This window comes from Melanotaenia boesemani, chromosome 9 (assembly GCF_017639745.1).
Source record: "Melanotaenia boesemani isolate fMelBoe1 chromosome 9, fMelBoe1.pri, whole genome shotgun sequence".
In the NCBI taxonomy this organism is placed as follows: Eukaryota; Metazoa; Chordata; class Actinopteri; order Atheriniformes; family Melanotaeniidae; genus Melanotaenia; species Melanotaenia boesemani.
In genome coordinates, this window is record NC_055690.1 from 17,282,514 (window position 1) to 17,304,870 (window position 22,357).

Consider the following 22,357-nt stretch of genomic DNA (forward strand, 5'->3'; position numbering starts at 1 on the left):
GGATAACTCACACCATACAGCTGGCCAAAAGAACCAGAGACACCTCTACTTTCTCTGCAAACTTAAAAAAGCACAAGTTACTCCTCAATCATGCTCTCCTTTTACCGTTTCACAGCTGAGAGCATCATCACTGGCTGCATCATGGTGTAGTATGGAAGCTGCATCGCTTCCTGCAAAAAGACCCTGCAACACATAGTGGAGGTAGCCAGCAAGGTCACTGGTGTCCCTCCACCCTTCCTCCCAGAAATTGTCCATACTCGCCTCACCCGCAAAGCCATTTGGATTGTTGAGGATCCCTCACACTCCCTCCTTTCCTCAGGGAGAAGTTTCTACAGCATCTGGGCCTGCTCCACAAGATTGTCAAACAGCTTTATCCACCAGGCTGTCAGGATGCTAAACTCTGTTCATTACCTCCCCCATCTGCCCCCTCTTTTTGGACTGTAAATATTGTAAATACCCCAACGTACAGGCGCCAAGTCGGGGGGCAATGAGCATGCCCACACCTGCTCGGCGCCTCTCACCGGGAGCAACTCCAGAATGGAAGAGGGTCCAGCCCCTCTCAAGGACAGTGGTTCCAGAGCCCAAGCCGTGTGTCGAGGTGAGTCCAACTATATCTAGCCGGAACTGCTCAACCTCGTGCACCAGCTTTAGGCTCCTTCCCTGCCAGAGAGGTGACATTCCATGTCCCTAGAGCTAGCTTTTGCAGCCGAGGATCAGACCGCCAGGGTCACCACCTCTGGCAGCCGCCCAGCTCACAATGCACCCGACCCCTATGGACCCTCCTGCAGATGGTGAGCCCACGGGAGGGGGTGATAGAGAGCACTCATTCCGGAAACTCCCTCATTCTGCTGGGGGACTTCAATGCTCACATGGGCAATGACAGCAAGACCTGGAGGGGCGTAATCGGGAGGAACGGCCCCCCCCTAATCTAAATCCGAGTGGTGCTTTGTTGTTGGACTTCTGTGCTCGTCATGGACTGTCCATAATGAACACCTTGTTCAGACATAAGAGTGTCCACATGTGCACTTGGCACCAGGACACTCTAAGCCGCAGTTCGATGATCGACTTTGTAGTCGTGTCGTCGGACTTGCGGCCGCATATCCTGAACACTCGGGTGAAGAGAGGGGCGGAGCTGTCAACTGATCACCACCTGGTGGTGAGTTGGCTCAGATGGTGGGGGAGGATGCCGATCAGGCCTGGCAGACCCAAGCGTGTTGTGAGGGTCTGCTGGAAACATCTGGCAGAGTCTCTTTTCAGAAAGAGTTTCAACTCCCATCTCTGGCAGAGCTTCAACCATGACGTGGGTGAGGCGGGGGGCATTGAGTCCGAGTGGGCTGTGTTCCGTGCCTCTATTGTCGAGGCGGCCAGCCGCAGCTGTGGCCGTAAGGTCGTCGGTGCCTGTCGGTTGGTGGACACCGGCAGTAAGGGATGCCGTCAAGCTGAAGAAGGTGTCCTATCAGGCCTTCTTGGCCTGTGGGACTCCAGAGGCAGCTGAAGGGTATCAGTGGGCTAAGCGGAGCGCAGCTTCGGTGGTCGCTAAGGCAAAAACTCGGGCATGGGAGGAGTTTGGAGAGGCCATGGAGAAGGACTTCTGGACGGCTTCGAGGAGATTCTGGTTCACCATCCGGAGGCTCAGGAGGAGAAAGCAGTGCTCCATCAACACTGTGTACAGTGGGGATGGGGGGGCTGCTGACCTCGACTCGGGACATTGTGAGGCGGTGGAGGGAATACTTCGAAGACCTTCTCAATCCCACCAACACGTCTTCTGATGAGGAAGCAGAGTCTGGGGTAGCTGGTGCTGGCTCTCCTATCTCTGGGGCTGAGGTCGCTGAGGTGGTTAAAAAGCTCCTCGGTGGAAAGGCCCCGGGGGTGGATGAGGTCCATCCAGAGTTCCTTAAGACTCTGGATGCTGTAGGGCTGTCTTGGTTGACACGCCTCTGCAGCATCGCATGGACATTGGGGACAGTTCCCCAGGACTGGCAGACTGGGGTGGTGGTCCCCCTCTTCAAAAAGGGGGACCGGAGGGTGTGCTCCATCTACAGGGGGATCACACTCCTCAGCCTCCCTAGTAAGGTTTATTCAGGGGTGCTTGAGAGGAGGGTCCGTCAGATAGTCGAATCTCTGATTGAGGAGGAGCAGTGTGGTTTTTGTTCCAGTCGTGGAACAGTGGACCAGCTCTACACCCTCTTCAGGGTCTTTGAGGGGGCATGGGAGTTTGCCCAACCAATCTACATGTGTTTTGTGAACTTGGAGAAGGCATTCGACCGTTCCCCGGGGACTCCTGTGGGGGGGTACTCCGGGAGTATGGAGTGCCGGACTCGCTTGTAAGAGCTGTCAGGTCCCTGTACGACCGGTGTCAGAGCTTGGTCCGCATTGCCAGCAGTAAATCAGAATCGTTTCCAGTGCGAGTTGGACTCTGCCAAGGCTGCCCTCTGTCACCAATTCTGTTCATAACCTTTATGGACAGAATTTCTAGGCGCAGCCGAGGTGTTGAGGGGATCCAGTGCGGTGGCCTCAGGATTGGGTCTCTGCTCTTTGCGGATGATGTGGTTCTGTTGGCTTCATCGGGCCGTGACCTTCAGCTCTCACTGGAGCGATTCGCAGCAGTGTGAAGCGGCTGGGATGAGAAACAGCACCTCCAAGTCCGAGGCCATGGTCCTCAGCCGGAAAAGGGTGGAGTGCTCTCTCCGGGTCTGCAATAGGGTTCTGCCCCAAGTGGAGGAGTTCATGTATCTCGGAGTCTTGTTCACGAGTGAGGGAAGAATGGAGAGGGAAATCGACAGGTGGATCGGTGCGGCGTCTTCAGTGATGCAGACTCTGCATCGGTCTGTCATGGTGAAGAGGGAGCTGAGCCAAAAGGCAAAGCTCTCGATTTACCAGTCGATCTATGTTCCTACCCTCACCTACGGTCATGAGCTGTGGGTAGTGACCGAAAGAACGAGATTGCGAATACAAGCGGCCAAAATGAGTTTTCTCCACAGGGTGGCCAGGCTCTCCCTTAGAGATAGGGTGAGAAGCTTGGTGATCCGGGAGGGGCTCAGAGTAGAGCCGCTGCTCCTCCACATCGAGAGGAGCCAGATGACTCGGGCATCTGGTTAGGATGCCTCCTGGATGCCTCCCTGGTGAGGTGTTCCGGGCACGTCCCACCGGAAAGAGGCCCCGGGGAAGACCTAGGACACGCTGGACGGACTACATCTCTCGGCTGGCCTGGGAACGCCTCGGAATCCCTCCGGATGAGCTGGTGAATGTGGCCAGGGAGAGGGAAGTCTGGGTTTCCCTGCTTGGGCAGCTGCCCCTGCGACCCGACTCCGGATAAGCGGCAGAAAATGGATGGATGGATGGATGGATGGATATTGTAAATACTTTTGAACACTTAACTGTCTGCCACTACCACTTTATTTTTATTTATTTTATTTTAAATTATATTTTTATGTTTTATTGTCTTACTTCATGTGTGTTTTGAAAATAATTTTTATATGTCCTTGTTATGTCATTTCTATGGTGAGAGAGAACAGCATCTCAGTTCCTCTATATGTTTTTTAAAAATATGGTGAATTGACAATAAAAGTTTTTAAATCTTTGAATAATATTCACAGATTCTTTGACATTTTTTCGACAATTATATTAGTCTGTCTCTTTACATATGTTTCCATCAGAAAATGTGAAAATAATCATGTGCACACAAACAACAAGCTGTCCTCTGATTTTTAAAATTAATAATTAAAAAGGGATTACAGGATAAGTGTCTACTGTACTTCAGTGCATTGTAATATGACTCAGGTAAGCAATGGAATTTATATATATATATATATATATATATATATATATCAATTTAAAAACTTTTCATTTTCAATATTGTTGTTAATATTGAAATAGGTGTGTTGGATTCATTGGGAGAGAAGAAAGGTTTCATAAAGCTAGGGACAGAATTTATAGAATTTCAAAGGTACTTGCATGTTGAGGGAAAAAGAACAGTTAGCAATTTAAGACTACGGGCTTGTAGCAACAAAAGACAGTAATAGACTCCACTGGAATTATGCGTGTGTCCTGTACTCTGGCCAGTTTAGTTTTTAATTCGTCACTGGGACATCCGGGTATTTTCTTTCTTTTTTTTTTTTTTTTTTTTTTTTTTTTTGATTGACAGTTGCCATGGCAACAAGCTAGAGCATCGCCATTTTGTCAGGAGGGTTTTTTTTCCCAGCTCAGTCTTTTCAAATGTTCTCCCTTCCCGCCGGAATAATGCTGTCAGTGGATATATGTTTGACGTTTTTGGACATCGAAATGCGCATAGTGTATCGGATTAAGAAGATAAAGGGGCCGACGTTTTAACATCGTTAAAATAATTAGGCGGCGCCGCACTAACTCAGTTGTCCGTGTCTCTGGTCCACCGGGCCGGTTCACTGCGCAGGTTTGGACCGCGCGCCATTTTGTGAAAATTGACACAAAATTCCTAACCAAAATTATCAGAGGACACGGCTTCTGTTTCGAGATTAAAATGCTTTGGATGTAACTGCATTGTCGCACATATCCAGGTGACCGATGCAAATCTGAAAAGACAGTGTTAAATGAGGATTTGGCATAACGTTTATTTAGCGGTAGCTAGAATTGTTAGCTTGAGGCTAGCCAAGGCAGGTAGCTAATGTTAGCTGCGTTCATTTTGTCAACTAGCTAGCCACTTCGCTAAGGTTAGCTGGTAAGTAATGCGTGCTAGTTAGCATGTTGCTTGTCATCAGCTGATAGTAACATCACTAAATAAGTTTTGATCACGTATGTTGCTCATCAAACCTTGGGTCATGAAGTGCGTACTAGATGTGATTGGCGAGTTATTTTAGAGTTTGCCGGCCAAAGGACGGGGATTGGATTTACTCGCTAACCGTGCAGGGAGGGGAGAATATCAAGCTGGATAAGTTTCCTCATCATACAGGTTATTGGACTTTAAATGAAGATCGTGCCATCAGAGGTGAGTAGTTCCAACCCTTGTATTTAACACATTAGTATGTATTGGTCAGGTTAACGGTATTGCAGATGTATATTCTTTGCAACCCGAGTTGTTAACAATGATGGACGCGGTAGTTGGGAATGGCAGCTTATGGTGAGGCGGCTAGCAAACATTTTGTGAAACCAACATTAACATTTGCTTTCAGTCAGTAGGTCAGGGGACGGATTTAATGTTGGAGGGCAACGGCAGCCCAGCTGACTCTGAGCTATTTTCAACGGACTATGTGGTCTTGGACGGAGAGTCATGCTGGCACGGTGTTAACGTTATTGCTAACCCTGCTATTTTAGACACTGTCATTGTAAGATTGAATACGTCTTAACTTGCATCCAGGATTTGATTTACTGTCAGTGCACTGTCAAATCATATTATTATCAGGGGTATCGTGGATTTTACTGATGCTAACCTAGCTAATTCGGCTAACTTGGCTAATGGTTAACGTTGACTTGTTGACGAACCAGCTGAATGGGCCCCACGACCCGCTGGCTGCACACAGCGTCACTAGCTAACGTTGGACTGATGAGATATATGCTCGCCTGTCCCGCAGTTTTCGGGGTAACGGCGACGTTAACTAGTTAGACTGCTAGCGGTAACGTGAGCCTGAACACGTTTATCGTCGTTTTGAGGGAATTGGAGTACCACACAAAAGATATGTATCAAGGGAGGACGAAAATTAACATTGAATATGCTTCCTGAATTTCAACCATGACGAGATCTACTTTATCATCTGTAAGTATGGCGCTACTCGGGAACCGTTCATTTACATGAACCTTAGGTTTTTAATTGTTTGGGTGGGTAACATTTGATTTCGCTTTGAAATGGATCTGATCAGTTGGGCGTGAGACGATGGCACAGGTTTGTTACCGAGGTCTTTAAAGATCACTTATGATATGATACGGTTACTAATATCAAGCTAGCTGTCGTTATATTTACACCTAAATAGGCCCGTTAATACCATATTGACTGGAGCCAGAAAAGGAACTGTTCATATGTTAGTACTGAATATTGAGGATAATGAGATGTTAAAAGGAGACTAAAAGAAAAAGCTAGTGTGCTCGCTAAATGGCTTGTTGGCATGTTCCAATGGAAGTTTTGATGCCCCCCTCCCCCTTTTTATTTATAATTAAGCATATACTATTGTTAGTCAAATGTTTGCTGTGTTGTCTGCAAAATAGTCTCAAGTCAAACTTTTTTTTTTTTTTTATCTGCATAGTCCTGTACAGTAAATTGAGTTTGACTTACTGGGTCCTGGCAAACAGTTTATTTGAAAAATGTATTTAATGTATATAGACACCACATGAAAAATATTTTAAAAGTACATTAACTATGAATATGGCAAGAGAAGAGCAAGCCGCTTTTAGGCCAAGAACAATATTAATATTGATATAAGTGTTTAACACCAGCTTTTTAATAGTTTCATATATATTCTGTTTTGAAAATTGAATGCCTGGGTTACCCACAAGCAGCTTACCTTTTTTTTTTTTAATAAGCAACAATCTTCTAGAATTTAATCCACATTTTAAATTTCAGTTTTGAGTTTTTGAATTCTTGCAAAATTCATACATTTACCTCAAAATACTTTTTAAAAAAGTTTGGGGGTATGTCTTGTTTTTAGTGCACAGCTGACTTTTCTACTTAAGTTTAACCACAATACAGTTAAAACCCACCAAAAATGCAAAATGATAATAATGTTTTTTATTCTTTGTAGTGGGTTGTGGTTTGCTGCTGGACTCTTCTCCCAGGATGATATGAAATTTTACAGAAGATGCATCCAGGTTAGCTGCTGTATATGCAAGTCTTAACTTTTTTTGTGGGGAACCAGCTTACTTCTTATCTTTTCTTTCACTTGTATTTTTATTATTATTATTATTATTTTTAGTATGGATGTGCTGACATTTTTGGACCTTCTGAAGTTGATAAAAGGCCAAAACATATAGACTAGTCTGAGCAATATTTGGGATTTTACTCTTTGAAGTTAAACCTTGTATTAAATGTTCAAACTCAGTGGTTCTGTTTTATTATATTTAAAGAGTAGAACAAGTAGGACCACAGGCATTAGTCATAAAAAACTGTTTTAGTTTAATTTTTTTATTTAGCCTAAATAGTATGAAAAATCAAGTAAAAAAATTATATTTAGGTGAAATTGTTTATGAAATATCATATAAATACATTTATATAGTAATGGTAAAATAAGCTATGTCTTAGTTTAAAAATACAGTGGGCTCTATCTTCTTACAGTTCCTCTTATGTGTATTTTTTGCTTTTTCAAAGCTGGGTCAGCTTTCTAATGCTCTCAGATGGAGTGCAGGTTTTGGGCTGTGCAGCTATTTTGCTGTCAGGCTCTTGTGTTGAAAGCAACGTCTAAGTGTGCCAAAGTTCAATTTTATTTCTTGTTTATTTCTTGTTTTCTCATTGGAAAATGGGAGCAGCTCTGCCCTGGCAACAAAAGTAGGCTATTTGCATACTGCGTTGTGATTGGTCTGTGCATTGATGGGCTTGCCAAATCACGCTGTATCTCTGTGGTGATAGGCTATGCTAATTAGGTGCTGTTGCTGGGATTCTGAATAGTGGTTACTGTGTAGCACTGGTGAATTGTGTTGTCTGGTGAGAGATGCTGATAGCTGAACATGCTATTTAATAATTTTTTGATTCCTTCTGGCTGAAAATGAAGGATGATTCACTGTACAGTGTGGAGATGCTGTATTTTCGCCCCTTTTCACTGTTAAACCTGCTGTTTTTCTCCTTCTTCTCCACAAAGGTTGATATTAATACTGTTGTATTCTATTTTGTGGTTATTTTTTGATAAAGCCATTTTAGTTTAAATGCTTAACAAAAGACACTGTATTAACCTGGCATTTATCTACACAATGTACTAATCCTTGTTGTTTCTGACAACTAAATAGTATTTTATTACTGTTGTTGATTTTTTTTTTTTTTTTTAAGATATGGGCCTTATTATTTAAACATATATGTAATTAATACATATCCTTGATTTGCGTTGTGCAAATATTTTACATTCTCAGTGATAAATGTATACTTCTTTGTGTTAAGGGTATAAGTATTGGTTACATTAAGCAGCAACTAATATCTGTACATATTATATTTATACAGTAAGTAATGTTTTTATCTATCTTTTAATAGAAATCTCTGCATAAAAGAGTAAATACATCTGATTCTCAACAAGATAATTACCCATTTTCCTGGTAGTCCTTTTGTTATATGCAATATTGAATTAAGTTAATGTGCAACTCTTAACAGTGTTCATTTCTTCCAGGAGGAGAGACTTCAGCATGCAAACCTTCGTCCGTCCGGCTTGCGCCCTCTTTTTCTTTACACACTGCTGGTCTTCAGATGGCTGCTCCAATGCCCCATACGCACCAGCAGTACAGTGACCGCCACCAGCCAAGCACTGACCAATCTGTTACGGTCTTACCGTACAGCGACCAGACACCACAGCTCACTGCCAATCAGGTATACTAACCCTGCCCCCCTGCACATGTTGGTTTTACAAGAATTTCAGGAATTGCAATGCTTAATGTGATATGAAAGTCTGCTTCCCTTTTTTCCGCTGTCACTAGGCAGAGTAGCTGCTTGTCAAATGTGTCTTTCAGACTAATCATACCATATTGTGCAAAATTAATTGTGTAAAATGTAATTCTAACCCAATAACCCTGTAAATGAAGCTGCTAATTATTGATTTGGTGTGCATTTAGAAATAAATTATTTATTTTTTTTAATGAAATGTGATTTTATACCTTTGGTACTTCAGAGGCACATGCCCCAGTGCTTTCGTGACCCAACTTCAGCTCCCCTGAGGAAGCTTTCCATTGACCTTATCAAAACATACAAACACATCAATGAGGTATGTTTTTATTATTATTATAATTTAAATAACATGAAATTGTAACAATCACTTAATCTTCATAGAAAGTTAATAAGCTATTGTTTTAATAACTGATTCAGAATTTTAGCAGATATTTTTATAATGTCAGGTATAATTAATAACTCAGATATTTATGCATCTCTTTGTCACAAATGGTAATGACCTGGATATTTTAGGAGTTCAGAGTGTTGGACTAAATGTGACATTTTGTGTTTAAGTATGGGAAATTAAAGTTAGAATTGTTTTCTGTTGATTTTTATTGAAAATGATGAGTAAATAAATCCATATTCTAAATCATTTCTAACATAATACAATAAAGAAATGTTTATATTTTGTGTGCTTCATAAAGATCTGCAAGATTTCCATGTGAGATTTATAAAATGTATTTTGTAAATACACAGGTGTATTATGCAAAAAAGAAGCGACGGCACCAACAGGGCCAGGGTGAAGACTCCAGTCACAAAAAGGAGAGAAAAGTCTTTAATGATGGCTATGACGATGATAACTATGACTACATCGTCAAGAACGGGGAGAAGTGGATGGACCGCTATGAGATTGATTCCTTGATAGGAAAAGGATCATTTGGACAGGTGCTTAATATAATATTACAAACATATTCTTGATTTGATTACGTGTGATTGATTATAGATAATTTAATATAAATAAAAATAAATAATACATTTGCTTTCTATGAATAATCTAAAGATATTTTTTACCCACTTAAAGTTTTACTCTTTACTATTAGGGTTTTCTGTGATTTTATTGTGTGTGCTGATGGTTCTTATTGAATACATGTCCTGAATGTAACATTGAAAGCATTCACATTTACTCTCTTTGGCATCTTTAGGTTGTAAAAGCATACGACCGAGCAGAGCAAGAATGGGTTGCCATTAAGATTATCAAAAACAAGAAAGCTTTCCTCAATCAAGCCCAGATAGAAGTGCGCCTCCTGGAGCTCATGAACAAACATGATACTGAGATGAAATACTACATTGGTAATTGACTCCTAAAATATGCACCCATTTCAAGATAAAGTCTATCTTGGTCCAGTCTTGTAAGATATTTGACAGAAATTGAAATGGCATGTTTTTAGGTTTGACTAACTTGGTTTAAATTTAATTTTTTACAGTTCACCTAAAGCGTCACTTCATGTTTCGAAACCACCTCTGCCTCGTGTTTGAGATGCTGTCTTATAACCTCTACGACCTGCTCCGAAATACCAACTTCCGTGGCGTCTCACTCAACCTCACCCGGAAGTTTGCCCAGCAGCTATGCACGGCGCTACTCTTCCTGGCCACGCCTGAGCTCAGCATCATCCACTGTGACCTGAAGCCTGAGAACATCCTCCTCTGTAATCCTAAGAGGAGTGCCATCAAAATAGTGGACTTTGGCAGCTCGTGCCAACTGGGACAAAGGGTATGTACCTGCAGTTTTCCTCATCAGCAATACAGTGAATGTATACAAGACTATCCTGGCAAGATGTGTTGTTAGTCTAAATGAAAGTAATGAAATTCAGGAAATGGAGGTAAATAATGAACCTTAATTTTTTTTTTCTCCTTTCCCCCTTCCTTCCATGTGTGCATAGATATACCAGTATATCCAGAGTCGCTTCTACCGTTCCCCAGAGGTGCTGCTGGGAATGCCCTATGACCTGGCCATCGACATGTGGTCCTTGGGTTGCATTTTGGTAGAGATGCACACTGGAGAACCTCTCTTTAGTGGAGCCAATGAGGTATAATGATGATGATGATGATGAAATGTCGCCTATGTTGTGTAGAGGGATTTAGTTGATAAGATAGCTTTCACCTGGTAATGTGACATTATTGAAAATCTAACTTAACATTCTAATGGCTATTCAGATGCAGTAAACATGCCAACATGACTAAATAATAGGATTCATTTTTTATCCCCCCAGGTGGACCAGATGAACAAAATAGTTGAGGTTCTTGGTATCCCGCCTAATCACATAATGGACCTAGCCCCAAAAGCCAGGAAGTTCTTTGAGAAACTTTCGGATGGTACATGGAGTGTTAAGAAGACCAAAGATGGCAAAAGGGTGAGCTCAGTGTTTAGATGCTGGCAAACTGGTGGCTGTTGTAAAAAAATGATTAGATATTGGTGACAAAGAATGGACATTATTTAATAGCTGTGTACTCCCAACAGTATAAGCCTCCAGCTTCACGAAAGCTCCACTCCATCCTGGGTGTGGAGACAGGGGGTCCAGGTGGCCGACGTGCTGGGGAATCTGGCCATGCTGTTGCTGACTACTTGAAGTTCAAGGACCTGATCCTCCGGATGTTGGACTATGACCCTAAGAGCCGCATCCAACCCTACTATGCCCTGCAGCACAGCTTCTTTAAGAAGACTGCGGACGAGGGGACCAATACAAGCAGCAGTGTATCTACAAGCCCCGCATTAGAGCAATCCCAGTCTTCAGGAACCACCTCCAGTACCTCCTCTAGTTCAGGTAATGGTCATCTCAAACGTCTGGGCAGCTAAGACAGTGACACACATTAAAACTGAATCTTCATCGCTTTAAATGCATTACAGTTGTTGATCCTCACTTTCTGAGCCATTAAAATCCATATTTTTGTCCTACTGTAATATTATCTAATTTTTTTGTAGTATTTGTCATAAAGCAGCTAAAGATATACTTGTGATCCTTCTGTTTAACCTGTAGGAGGATCATCTGGGACGAGTACCAGTGGCAGAGCAAGATCAGACCCTACTCATCACCACTTGCACAGTGGAGGACACTTTGGCACGACCATGCCTGCCATCGATGGTGACAGCATCTGCCCACAGGTCAGCAACTTACCTCAAAAGATCCTCAGATCTGACACCAAATGCATTTTTTGTGATGATGGAAAATTAAAATGAGTGTTTATCACAAACTCTTGTCACGATTTCTTTCATAGCAAAACACAACAAAGAAGCAAAGTAAAATTAATAGAACAAATGTTAAAAACATCAATGAATTTGACAAGTAAAATTCTCTTAATACATATAGTTTCTTATGTAGCCGCATTGCCTTTTAATGGCATAAAAAACAAACAAAACTTGAAATTAATTTCATTGTGTGCTAAAAGGGAAAATACCATTGCTGCATGATAGTGAACAGATCAGTTATGTTAAATGTGTGTGTGCATTAAAGTTTTCAGGCACTTATAATTAATTTAAAGTGGTTTAATTTTTTTTCACAACTGACTCATGTCATTTGTTTGACAATGACAGGCGAGACAACCTTACCCACCCCCACTGGTGTGGGGAGGTGGTGTTGGACCAGAGTCAGTCACTGGAGAGACCCACCCAGTTCAGGAGACCACCTTCCATGTTCCCCCTCAGCACCCTAAGGCCCTGCATCCTCACTCACACAGTCATCACCACCATGGGCAGATGATGGCTACACGTCCGCGCCCACGCCACTACACCTCCCCAACACACAGCTCCTCGACACAGGACTCCATGGAGGTGGTTCATGGCCATCTGTCCATGACCTCCCTGTCTTCCTCTGCCTCCTCTTCCTCTACATCGTCCTCTTCCACTGGGAACCATGGCAACCAGGCCTACCAGCTCCGCCATTTGCCCGTGGGAGCCCTTGACTTTGGTCAAAATGGTGGGCTGAGCATGGGGCTAGGTGCCTTCTCGAACCCACGGCAGGAGACTGGCATGGCAGCGCACCCTGCATTTTCCATGGGCACGAACACAGGGCCTGCCCACTACCTAGCGGAAGGCCACCTAGGCATGAGGCAAGGCATGGACCGAGAGGAGTCTCCAATGACTGGAGTGTGTGTGCAGCAGAGTTCTATGGCCAGCTCGTGACTGCACTGACATTTGGCTGTGTGTTCCCCCTGTGCGTCATTTTTAAGGTGGTGTTTTTTACTACAAGGTGTGTTGAGAACAAAAGCTGCTCACGTCAGAAGGGAGATATCACTGAACCGCTACTACAGAGAAAAACCTTTTGTTAAAAAGTATATATGTAATTTTCATCAGTTTTTCTTTTGCAATCATTAGGCACAAAATAAAACTGCGGAATTACCATTGTGAGATTGAGACATCCATCTTACCATTCACCAGTTTCATGTAACCACCAAATAATCACCATATGGTATTATGTGGCAAAATCTTTTAAGGAGCATTTCAGAGCAAAGTTTGAAGCTGTTTTCAGCCAGCTGTTAGTGATGAAATGCTTGGCGTCCTATTACGGTTCAAACCATGGACTGCCTGACATTACTGTTCCACTGGTTAATTATTTTTGCCCTTTTTAAGTGAAATTTCACATAAGAGCTGCTTGTAAATCCTGTAGCTTGACAATGAGGGGAAGTGTTTGCGGTGATATTTCTTGTTGTTGGTGGGTATTGTGTGACTCTGTTAAAGAGGAGCACATAGCAGTGGAGTCCCTATGCGTGTGCTGGCCAGGTGGAAAGGAGACCCCGCAGGTGGATACTGACACCAATCGGGTAAAAGGAGAGGGATGCACCACCCCTCAAGCCTAGAGGCCCTGTGGTCCTGCAAGCTGCAGTCGGGCCCGGCACAGGCAAGTGATGGGCATGGGAGACGAAAGGATCCAGCCCAGTGAATGGAAGACAGTCAGTGGCTGGTTCTAGATAACCCTTTGGCCTTATGACTCATGGACTTGGAATGGAATGGAGCTGGACATTATCATTTGAATTAAGATGGCTTTTCTCTATTTTTCTCTCTAGACAGCCCTTAATTCTTTAAGGAAATTAAAACAACTTAGAAAAGGTAAATAAGAATGGTAATTTGAGGCCTTTCTCGACAAAGATTTCGTCTTCAGCAGGGCCCCACATAACAGGGTCTTATTGTACACAACAACCTCCTAAAACATTACTTCCTTGAAATTCACTGGTTAAGGATTTTGCAGTGGAAAGAACTGTCTATTCCAGAGTTTACCCCTTTTTTTCTTTTTCTTTTTTTTTTCCCCTGTTCGTTTGTTTGTTTTTTTCCCCCTTTTGCATGTAATTCCTCATCAGAACCACCTGCACAAGTCTCTCCATCCAAAACATGGAAACTGAAGAAAAAAATGAGTTAAGTGACTGCCTTTTTTCTCCTCAAATTATGCTGTGAATTTTACAAAAATTTATTTTCCCTTTGGATATGTTTTTATACCAAAGCAGTTGTTTTATAGCATATAGGTGTCTGTAACCAATAATGTAGCAGTTCACCATTTTGACGCAAAGTTTATCAAGATCTTATTTTAACGTCAACACAAACAGCTGCAATATATTACTTTAGCAAAACTGGAGACCGTTGTCGAGACCGTTGGCTATTGTGTATTTTGGCCAGATTTGTTTGCAATGTTTTACCAAAACTGTTTCCATATTAATTGGTAGATTATTTTGGGAGTCTTTTAAAACTTTGGTATGTTAGAGAATTTGGTAGTTACTCTGCAGGCTCCAGAGTAGCAAGATAGAGGCTGATGGTTTAAGAGAAAAAAAAGATAGAAAAAACAAAAACATACAAAAAAAAAAAAAAAAAAAAAAAGGAGACTAATGCGTTCTATTTCTGTGTCGTCGTTTTTCTTTTGCCCCCATCATACTATTTCAAAGGGTGTTGCTGCCTTTCATACATCATTTGGTCAACTTGGCTAGTTTATGCCATGAAGCAAGACTTTGACATTTTGTTGCCAGGGTAAGGATAATTGTGGCAAATCAGTTTGTGTTGAATGCTATAGTTCTGATGTGGTAGGGCAGATGATTCACATGATTGTTGTCCTATTCAAAGGGAAAGGGTGTCTGTCAGCCCACAATCACATTGCTTTGCCAAGGCAGACACACATGTCTTCAAAACATTAGTCAGTTACCAGACTTTAATTTTCTTCCTTTTTTTTTTTTTTTTTTTCTTTTTCGTTTTGTATCAGGGATTTTGAAGTGCTTTCTTTCTTCAGTTGCTCATTTTTACTAGCTTTGAAATTAGACAAAAAAGGAGAAAAAAACTGTCCACAGCCCCCTCGCAAATTGAGGGCAGGCCAAAAGTCATACTGTTGTCTTTTTTTTGTTTTATTTTTTTATTTTATTTTATTTTATTTTGGTTTTAGGAGAAACCATCATAAGCAGTCATTCTTGGTATTTCCAAACACAAATGTCAAGCTACCTATATTGAGATTGGGGTTTTATCTGGATGTCAAGGTTAATTGCAAATTTGCAATCATTTTTTCATACCCCGCTGAATTTGAGACATTTAGAACTTGTCAGTGGTTTTATTACTGGCATTCATACTGGTACTAAACATTCCAAAAATAAAGACTGAAAACAAAAAAAATTGACTGCAGTGACTCGTAAGTGTGCGCCTATTTCAGATCATGCTGATTGACCTCTTATTTAGAGCAGTTGTCATGAAATGCAGCCCCTTTTTAATAGTTGAAATAGAATTTATGTATATATTTATATTTTTTTAATAAAGGAAGTATAGAACTCACTACCTTGCTCCTGCTGGTATGTTGATTATGTTTGTCAATTTGGTGACCATTCAGTGGGCAGGAACTCCTGTTTTCTTAGTGGCAAAACCTTGCCTTTTGGCAAAGGTACTTGACTACATCAGGACAACACTATGAGGTAGGGTTTGAATCAAACAGGGAAAGCTAGATCTTCAAACCTTAATAATTTTCACAGGGTATATTGTAAGTGCATGTACATCACAAACCTTACGTTTTGGTTATATGAGAAGCACATGGTTGGAAAAAAATAAAACAAAAAAAAATAGGTTCCATCTTTCATAAGCCTGTTGAGTTTGTGGGTTATACACAAACACATATACTTGTTGACATATCTGAACACCCAACAAAAGTTGAAATCCTCTTATTTAATTTGGATTTATCCTTTTCATTTTTGAGTTCACATTTTTTCACTTTTTTTGTACATGCAACATGCACTATAGAAATGAACAGCATGGGGGAAAGGATAAGTCCATGTATCCACAGATTGTAAGATCTAGTCAAGACTTTGCTGTGTTTATGACAATGCCCTTTGTATTATATTAAGACAGTCTTATGTATGATATATAAAAAGAAGTTAACTGAATTGTTCTGTGTGTCTTTATTGTTTCTCGACAATTACGTCTGCAACAGTTGATATTTTTTTAATCCGATTTATATAACAGATCTGCCACCGTAACTCAGAGCCAATGAATGGGAAAAAGATAATGGGAAGCATTACGGGATAGGAGATCCTCCCTTTATAAAATATCGACTGGCTCTACATGACGACTTGGCTCGTTGGTCTAGGGGTATGATTCTCGCTTCGGGTGCGAGAGGTCCCGGGTTCAAATCCCGGACGAGCCCATTATTTTTTTTTACACAAAATGTGTTGCATAAAATGTGTTTAAGAATTAATTCTTTTCAAGTCTAAATTTTTATACCATTTATTTATGTATTTTCGTTCTCGCAAACTCAGCATTTTTTTTATCCATTCCAAACAAATGTTATCAGTGCTTGGGATGCCGTTAGTTCGCTAGGACTATGTCAGCTTAAGAAAATCAATTACCTTCTAATTATCTTTATAGCTCCAGACCACACGCAACTTTATGCAAAAATTGGGCTCGTCCGGGATTTGAACCCGGGACCTCTCGCACCCTAAGCGAGAATCATACCCCTAGACCAACGAGCCACTCCGTCTCCAACAGCAGATGCTCTATCACAGACATGATATAACGAATGCCACTAGGCCTTATACTTTGTTTAACTCTCATGTGTAGCACCAAACTTGCGGTTAAGTGCAGCTAATGATATTTTCAATACGAACTATAGCAAAATGTTAATATATTTACACACCAACTGATGATCTAAATTAAACTATGTCTTTATATGATCGCTTGCTTCCTAAAGACAACCACAGTGAAACTGGTCGCCTATACGTCAGTAACTGCGGACACGTAACGTGAGTAATGTGCTGAATTAAGCCAGCAGGTGGAAGCATTGTGCTACAAGAAGGTGCGATCACGGAAATCGAGAACAAAGAAGAAAAGTTGTTTCATTTGTGTGGTCAATGGCAAATCGAGCAACCAATAGCTATGTCTGAAAGTTCGGGTATCACCAATCATATACGTCGTGGGCAGGGCATCACTTTGCAAAGCGATCGACTAAATTTAACCGTTGTGTATATTATTTGGAGTGAGTGTAGAGTCGTCCACGAAAACGTCTATCAAACACTTTCTTGACGCCATGATAGTCGAGTTTTAGTTTTAGCCATTACAAGCGCGGCCTTTATTTGATAAAAGAAACCACCCAAGTCATCGGATGATACCAGCGAGCTGAGTTAGCTAAGCTAGCTACATAGCCTGAAACATGCCGAATTTTTGCGCGGCCCCAAACTGTACACGGAAGAGCACTCAGTCAGATTTAGCTTTTTTTCGGTTTCCTCGAGACCCAGAGAGGTAAGGCAGCTTCAGTTGATACCAATTTAAAGTTGAACCTAAGTGAATGAAAAATAAAACAGCTCAGACTTGATATTAAGTTACACTTAAATGCAAAACACTTTGCCCACATGAATGTACACATTTGTTTTTGCTGCGGAGTGGCAATAATTTGTACTTTGTTCGGGCTTAAAAAAATAGGTTGGAAAATTGTTTGGTGCATCCCTGTTTCCAATGCTCATACTTCAATAGATTTAGAGAATATTGTTCAATAGATTCTTGACATTTTAAAATAGTTACTCCATCATAGTCAGATAAAAGCAAACATATTTGTTTTGTTTTCTTCAGTTTACAATTTAGGGCTACTGATAATAAATTATAACATAAATGAATACTGAGACATTTTGTTTATTAATAAGTGTGATTTTGTTTAAAGGAGCAATAAGCTAAATCGTTTCACTGCCAGGTTTGTGCCTGTAGACCAAAACAACGTGTTTAATAAGCCACACCTCTTCCCGCCACTCCAAACGAAAGTGCAAACACACGGAGCAAAACAATATCCTAATTTTGTGAAACATGTCTTATAACATTGATGTTGTTACTTACTGTCCAGGAGAAGAGCTAGCTTAGAGTCTAATTGTAGCTTTGTATGTTGATAAATTACTTTAACAATTATAATAGGCATATATCATCAAAATCAACATAAGTATATAAGTTTTACTGCTATATTTTACATGTACTTTGGTTATCCAGAAGTTGGAGCAATAGAAAAATGCTATTTTTGAGAGTGCTAAAGAGTAATTTAGTATTTTAGATTAAAATCAATCAAATCTTGTTAATGTGTTTTTATTTTTATAGATGCAGAATCTGGGTGGAGAACTGCCGCAGGGCAGATCTAGAGGCCAAAACATCGGATCAGTTGAATAAGCATTACAGGTTATGTGCCAAACACTTTGATCCTGCCATGGTTTGTAAAACTGTGAGTATGACTTGATTCTTGATCATCTTCTCTAGCAACATGTTTGCCACAAAAGAGAATGTCCCAAGTATTGCTGATATGAGCATGTTGCCTTTCAGAGTCCCTATAGGACTGTATTGAAGGATACAGCCATTCCAACCATATTTGATCTCACAAGCCACTTAAGAAATCCTCACACCAGACATCGCAAGCGTATTAAAGAACTTGTAAGAAAAATTTTTGCTGGCTCTTTATTTCAGAGTTGTTTTTAAATTTTGTAATTTTACATTCTGTTATTGGATTTCTGTAAATTAACTTGTGTTTACTTTTAGACTGAAGAGGATATAAAGAAGATAAAAGAAAGGAGATGTGAGTCATTTGGAAATTTGTGTTGGTACTGGAATGTTAATTTTATTCTGTATTCATTTACTTAAAACAACTTGTCTTCTCTGCCTTTTCCCAGTGGCATCTTCGACTGCACAACTTGTCTCCAAGAAAGACGAAGATTGCACAAACACCAATGAGGATGAACCTCAGCTGTCAACAGAGGAGAAGGAGTATCGTGATCACTTAAAGTCCTTGTTTGAAACTCTACTCATGTTGGCCAAACAGGGGATCCCGTTAGTGGCAGACAGAGTGTCTGAAGCTGACTGCAAGTCCAACAATTTCCAGAACCTCCTCGATTACTGCATGAATGCTGGAGATGAAGCTCTGAGGAAGCGGTTTGAGGCGACAGCTGTGAACACAGAATACCTTTCTGCAACCCAGCAAAGCCAGCTGCTGGACGTTTGTGAGAACACAGTGAGAGAGGAGATGCTCATGGAGGTTCGAGAGAGTCGTTTCTTCTCACTGGTGACAGGCGACCTTGTTGAATTTGCCAATGAGAAACACCTACCTCTTTTTTTACGCTTTGTGAATCAGCAGAATATTCTCAGAGAGGAGTTTTTGGACTTTATCCCATTTGGAGATGGGGATGAGTCCGCACTGGTGGAGAGGCTTGAAGCCCAGCTGACCGAACGCTGGGGGCTCAGCATGGAAGACTGTCGCGGTCAGGCCCACAAGGCCACCGGGAGTTCCACCACCAAGATGAAAGCTGTGGCTGTACTTCTCATGGAGAAGTATCCTCTTGCATTGCACATGCCTTGCTCTCATATGGTGTTGAACATCCACCTGGCCAACAACCTACCTTTTCCCAATGTCCAGGTTGTCATGGAAACTCTGAGGAGGATTGGTGCTTTCTTTAAAATCCCGTTAACTCAGGCTGAATTAGAGAAAGCCATCTCAATTCACTATCAGAAGAATGAGGAGAGAGGAACGGCACTAAAACAAGCTTGTAGGTCAGGTTGGACAGAGCAGCACAACGTCTTTGATGTGTTGCTGGATATATTACCTGCACTGTTGGTGTGCATGGACAATGTTCGGGACAATGTTGATGGACATTTCGCCAGCTCTACCACAGCAAATGCATATTTAATTGCAGAAATTCTTGCTGACTTTGAGGTCATTGTCACCATAGTCATCTTAAAGAATGTCCTTACGTTCACCAGAGCCTTTGGGAAGAATCTACAAGGGGAAACACTTGATGTGTTTTCTGCTGCTAACAGTCTGACGGCAGTCCTGCATTCTCTACATGAAGTTAATGATAACATTGATGTTTACCATGAATTCTGGTACGAGGAGGCTATGAGCATGGCAGCCATGATGGAGATTCCTGTATCGATTCCAAGGCTGTTCCTCCGGAAGCAACGAGCAGCTGAAGTGGCTGAAGTCCACGCAGAGCCGTACTTCAAGGAGTATGTGACCATACCGGTAATCCGTGGCATCATGCAGGAGGTGGAGGACATGTTCTCTGACACCAACCTCAAAGCTCTGAAGTGCCTGTCGCTGGTTCCAGCTGTCATGGGCCAAATGAAGTTTAACACCACCGAGGAGAACTACGCCGACATTTACCGTAGCGACCTCCCCAATCCTGACACGCTTCCCGCCGAGCTTCACTGCTGGAGGATCAAATGGAAACATAGAGGCAAAGAGGTGCGCCTGCCCACCACCATTCACGAAACGCTGCAGCTTCCAGACGTCAAGTTCTTCCCCAACGTCAACTCCTTCCTGAAGGTGCTTTCCACTCTGCCGGTGCTCAAACCCGAAGACGGCAAAAGTGACACAGCAAGTGAACGTCTGCAGGCTTATCTTGATAACATGCATGCTCAGCAGTGGAACAAAAGTCTTGCAATGCTCCACGTTAACACTCATGTTAAACATGACCTGGATGTCATGGTAGACAAATACTGCCGACTGTATCCAGAGGATGACGCGGAAACAGAAGCTGACGAAACAGCTGAGTAAGATGTGACAAAATGAGCTAGCAGTGACCTCAACTTACTGTCTTGGGAAAAAACTGAATGAATTTGTTTTACTTAATTTGTATTATACTTGTAATAAGTTATTGGAGCTTAAGTTCTTGGGGGAAAAAAAACAATGTTGAGGCTGTGATCTTTTTATTATTCAAAGTTCTGCATCAGGATGTTGAAATATGTTTCTCTGTAAAGACACTATAACCTGTAGAACAGTATTGTATTTGTTTTTTACGTCACCCTTTTTGTTCAACTTTGGTAGATGAGTCTTGTTCCTTGAGTAAAACATTGGCATCTTTTCACTGTGTGCTTTTAAATCAAACCACATGATGGAGACAGTTAGCTTGGATTTAAAATGCAGCACTTCCACTGGCTGAAGCTAGAAGAGAACAAGAGAGAGAGGGATTACTTCCATGTCAACACCATCTATGAATAAATTCCTCAAGAATTACTGCTATTTTTACATTAGTTGTCTAAACATCAAGTGTCATGACATCATCGGAAAGGAAAATGCCATTGACTTTGTTGTGTACATTATTGTTAAAATTTGGATTTAATGTAGATGTAGCTGATAGTTTTGTACTTTACTGTTATTAATGATGCCACCTAGATTTTAAATTTTGCTTCCAGTTTCAATTAAACGCTTTGTAAAGAACTAAAATAAATAAGTACATAAAACTAAAACAACCCTTCTTTCTTCTTTAATGTTTTGATCCATCTTGCTGCCTTAGAAATGTGAATTATTGTGAATTTCTCTCAAACAGGATATTCTAAATGCAAGTGTTTATTATTTGGACCTACATAAATCATAACATACATACATAAAAAACAGTTTCCCCAAAGAGCTTATAAGCAACCCTCCCCATCTTAAACTAATAACTATGTTTAACACCCCCCTCCCCACCCCATACCCTTTCTCTGACACAAAATGCACATATATGTGCATATCTTCTCATACACCGATATGTACAATAAAGCATTAAAACATATTTAAAAATATATGTATGTATACAAGACAGATGTAAAGGTGACTAGAACATCTGTAGGGATTTTTTTTTTTAATTTGATCTTAAATGTATTTAAAGAGAAACATGTTTGTTAGATTTTTTTATGTCATGATCAATGAGAATTTAGCAGCAGAGGTCCTACAGAAAGTAATGCATAAATCATTTTTACTTGTAAATTATGCATGATAAGAATTGGACTCAAAGTAACTGAAAATAAGTATGTAGAGATGTTGGAAAGCAAATCATTTTAGAATCCCTGTTTGGTACTTGTTGACCTCAGAAACTGAGTGTTTGTAATTGTTTAAATAATTATTTGAGGTTAAATAAGAAGAGCTGGTGGCTATCCTTACAAAAAAAATCTTAAATCTATAGGTTGCTTGTAAATAAGGCTCAGAACTGGCACAAATTATTTTACAATAAGAAATGTAATGTAATTAAACTAATATAAGGTTAGGAGTGGGCAAAATAAAAAATGCTGTTTAACCCTTTTTTATCATGCCCAACAACTTTGAACAAACAAATTCACAATGATTCTTAAAATAGAGCTTCTCATAGATTGAGATGCCTAAGAACTTTTCTAATGAAACTTGTGCAAGTGCATAGTTATTTATATAAATTTTTGCGTTGTGAATCTTGTTTTTATTTGGGAAAATAATGAAGTTATATTTCTTAGCATTGAGTTAAAGCCTGCTTATCTTCCAGAATTTGTCCAGAATTTGCCTTGGCAAAAAGAATCAAAATTCTTGTCAAAGACAAAGAAGTTTGTGTCATCAGCATTAGGCGACACAGTTT

The 22,357-nt window shown here is 40.9% G+C and overlaps 2 protein-coding genes and 2 non-coding genes across 6 annotated transcripts; 3 read left to right on the forward strand and 1 right to left on the reverse strand.

Annotated features, from left to right (window-relative positions):
- Positions 1–4,152: 4,152 nt before the first annotated feature.
- Positions 4,153–15,919, forward strand: dyrk1ab (dual-specificity tyrosine-(Y)-phosphorylation regulated kinase 1A, b). Of its 3 annotated transcripts, XM_041994096.1 has the most exons (12): positions 4,153–4,960; positions 6,705–6,771; positions 8,271–8,467; positions 8,766–8,858; positions 9,281–9,469; positions 9,727–9,874; positions 10,009–10,295; positions 10,465–10,611; positions 10,795–10,935; positions 11,043–11,346; positions 11,560–11,684; positions 12,114–15,919. In XM_041994096.1, exons 2-12 carry the CDS (start codon positions 6,762–6,764, stop codon positions 12,699–12,701), a joined length of 2,229 nt encoding a protein of 742 aa, XP_041850030.1. In that variant the 5' UTR covers positions 4,153–4,960; positions 6,705–6,761; the 3' UTR covers positions 12,702–15,919. The 3 variants fall into 3 exon arrangements, with proteins under 3 accessions (XP_041850030.1, XP_041850031.1, XP_041850032.1); XM_041994097.1 differs by lacking the exon at positions 6,705–6,771; XM_041994098.1 differs by lacking the exons at positions 4,153–4,960; positions 6,705–6,771 and adding an exon at positions 5,470–5,725.
- Positions 15,920–16,107: 188 nt separating this feature from the next.
- trnap-cgg lies at positions 16,108–16,179 on the forward strand. Its single transcript has one exon. It is a non-coding gene; the product is annotated as a tRNA-Pro (tRNA).
- Positions 16,180–16,432: 253 nt separating this feature from the next.
- Positions 16,433–16,504, reverse strand: trnap-agg. The gene has a single exon. It is a non-coding gene; the product is annotated as a tRNA-Pro (tRNA).
- Positions 16,505–16,947: 443 nt separating this feature from the next.
- thap12b (THAP domain containing 12b) lies at positions 16,948–21,231 on the forward strand. Its single transcript, XM_041994095.1, has 5 exons — positions 16,948–17,270; positions 18,108–18,228; positions 18,327–18,434; positions 18,540–18,576; positions 18,671–21,231. The coding sequence occupies exons 1-5, from the start codon at positions 17,182–17,184 to the stop codon at positions 20,548–20,550; spliced, it is 2,235 nt and encodes a 744-aa protein (XP_041850029.1). The 5' UTR covers positions 16,948–17,181; the 3' UTR covers positions 20,551–21,231.
- The last annotated feature ends 1,126 nt before the right edge of the window (positions 21,232–22,357 follow it).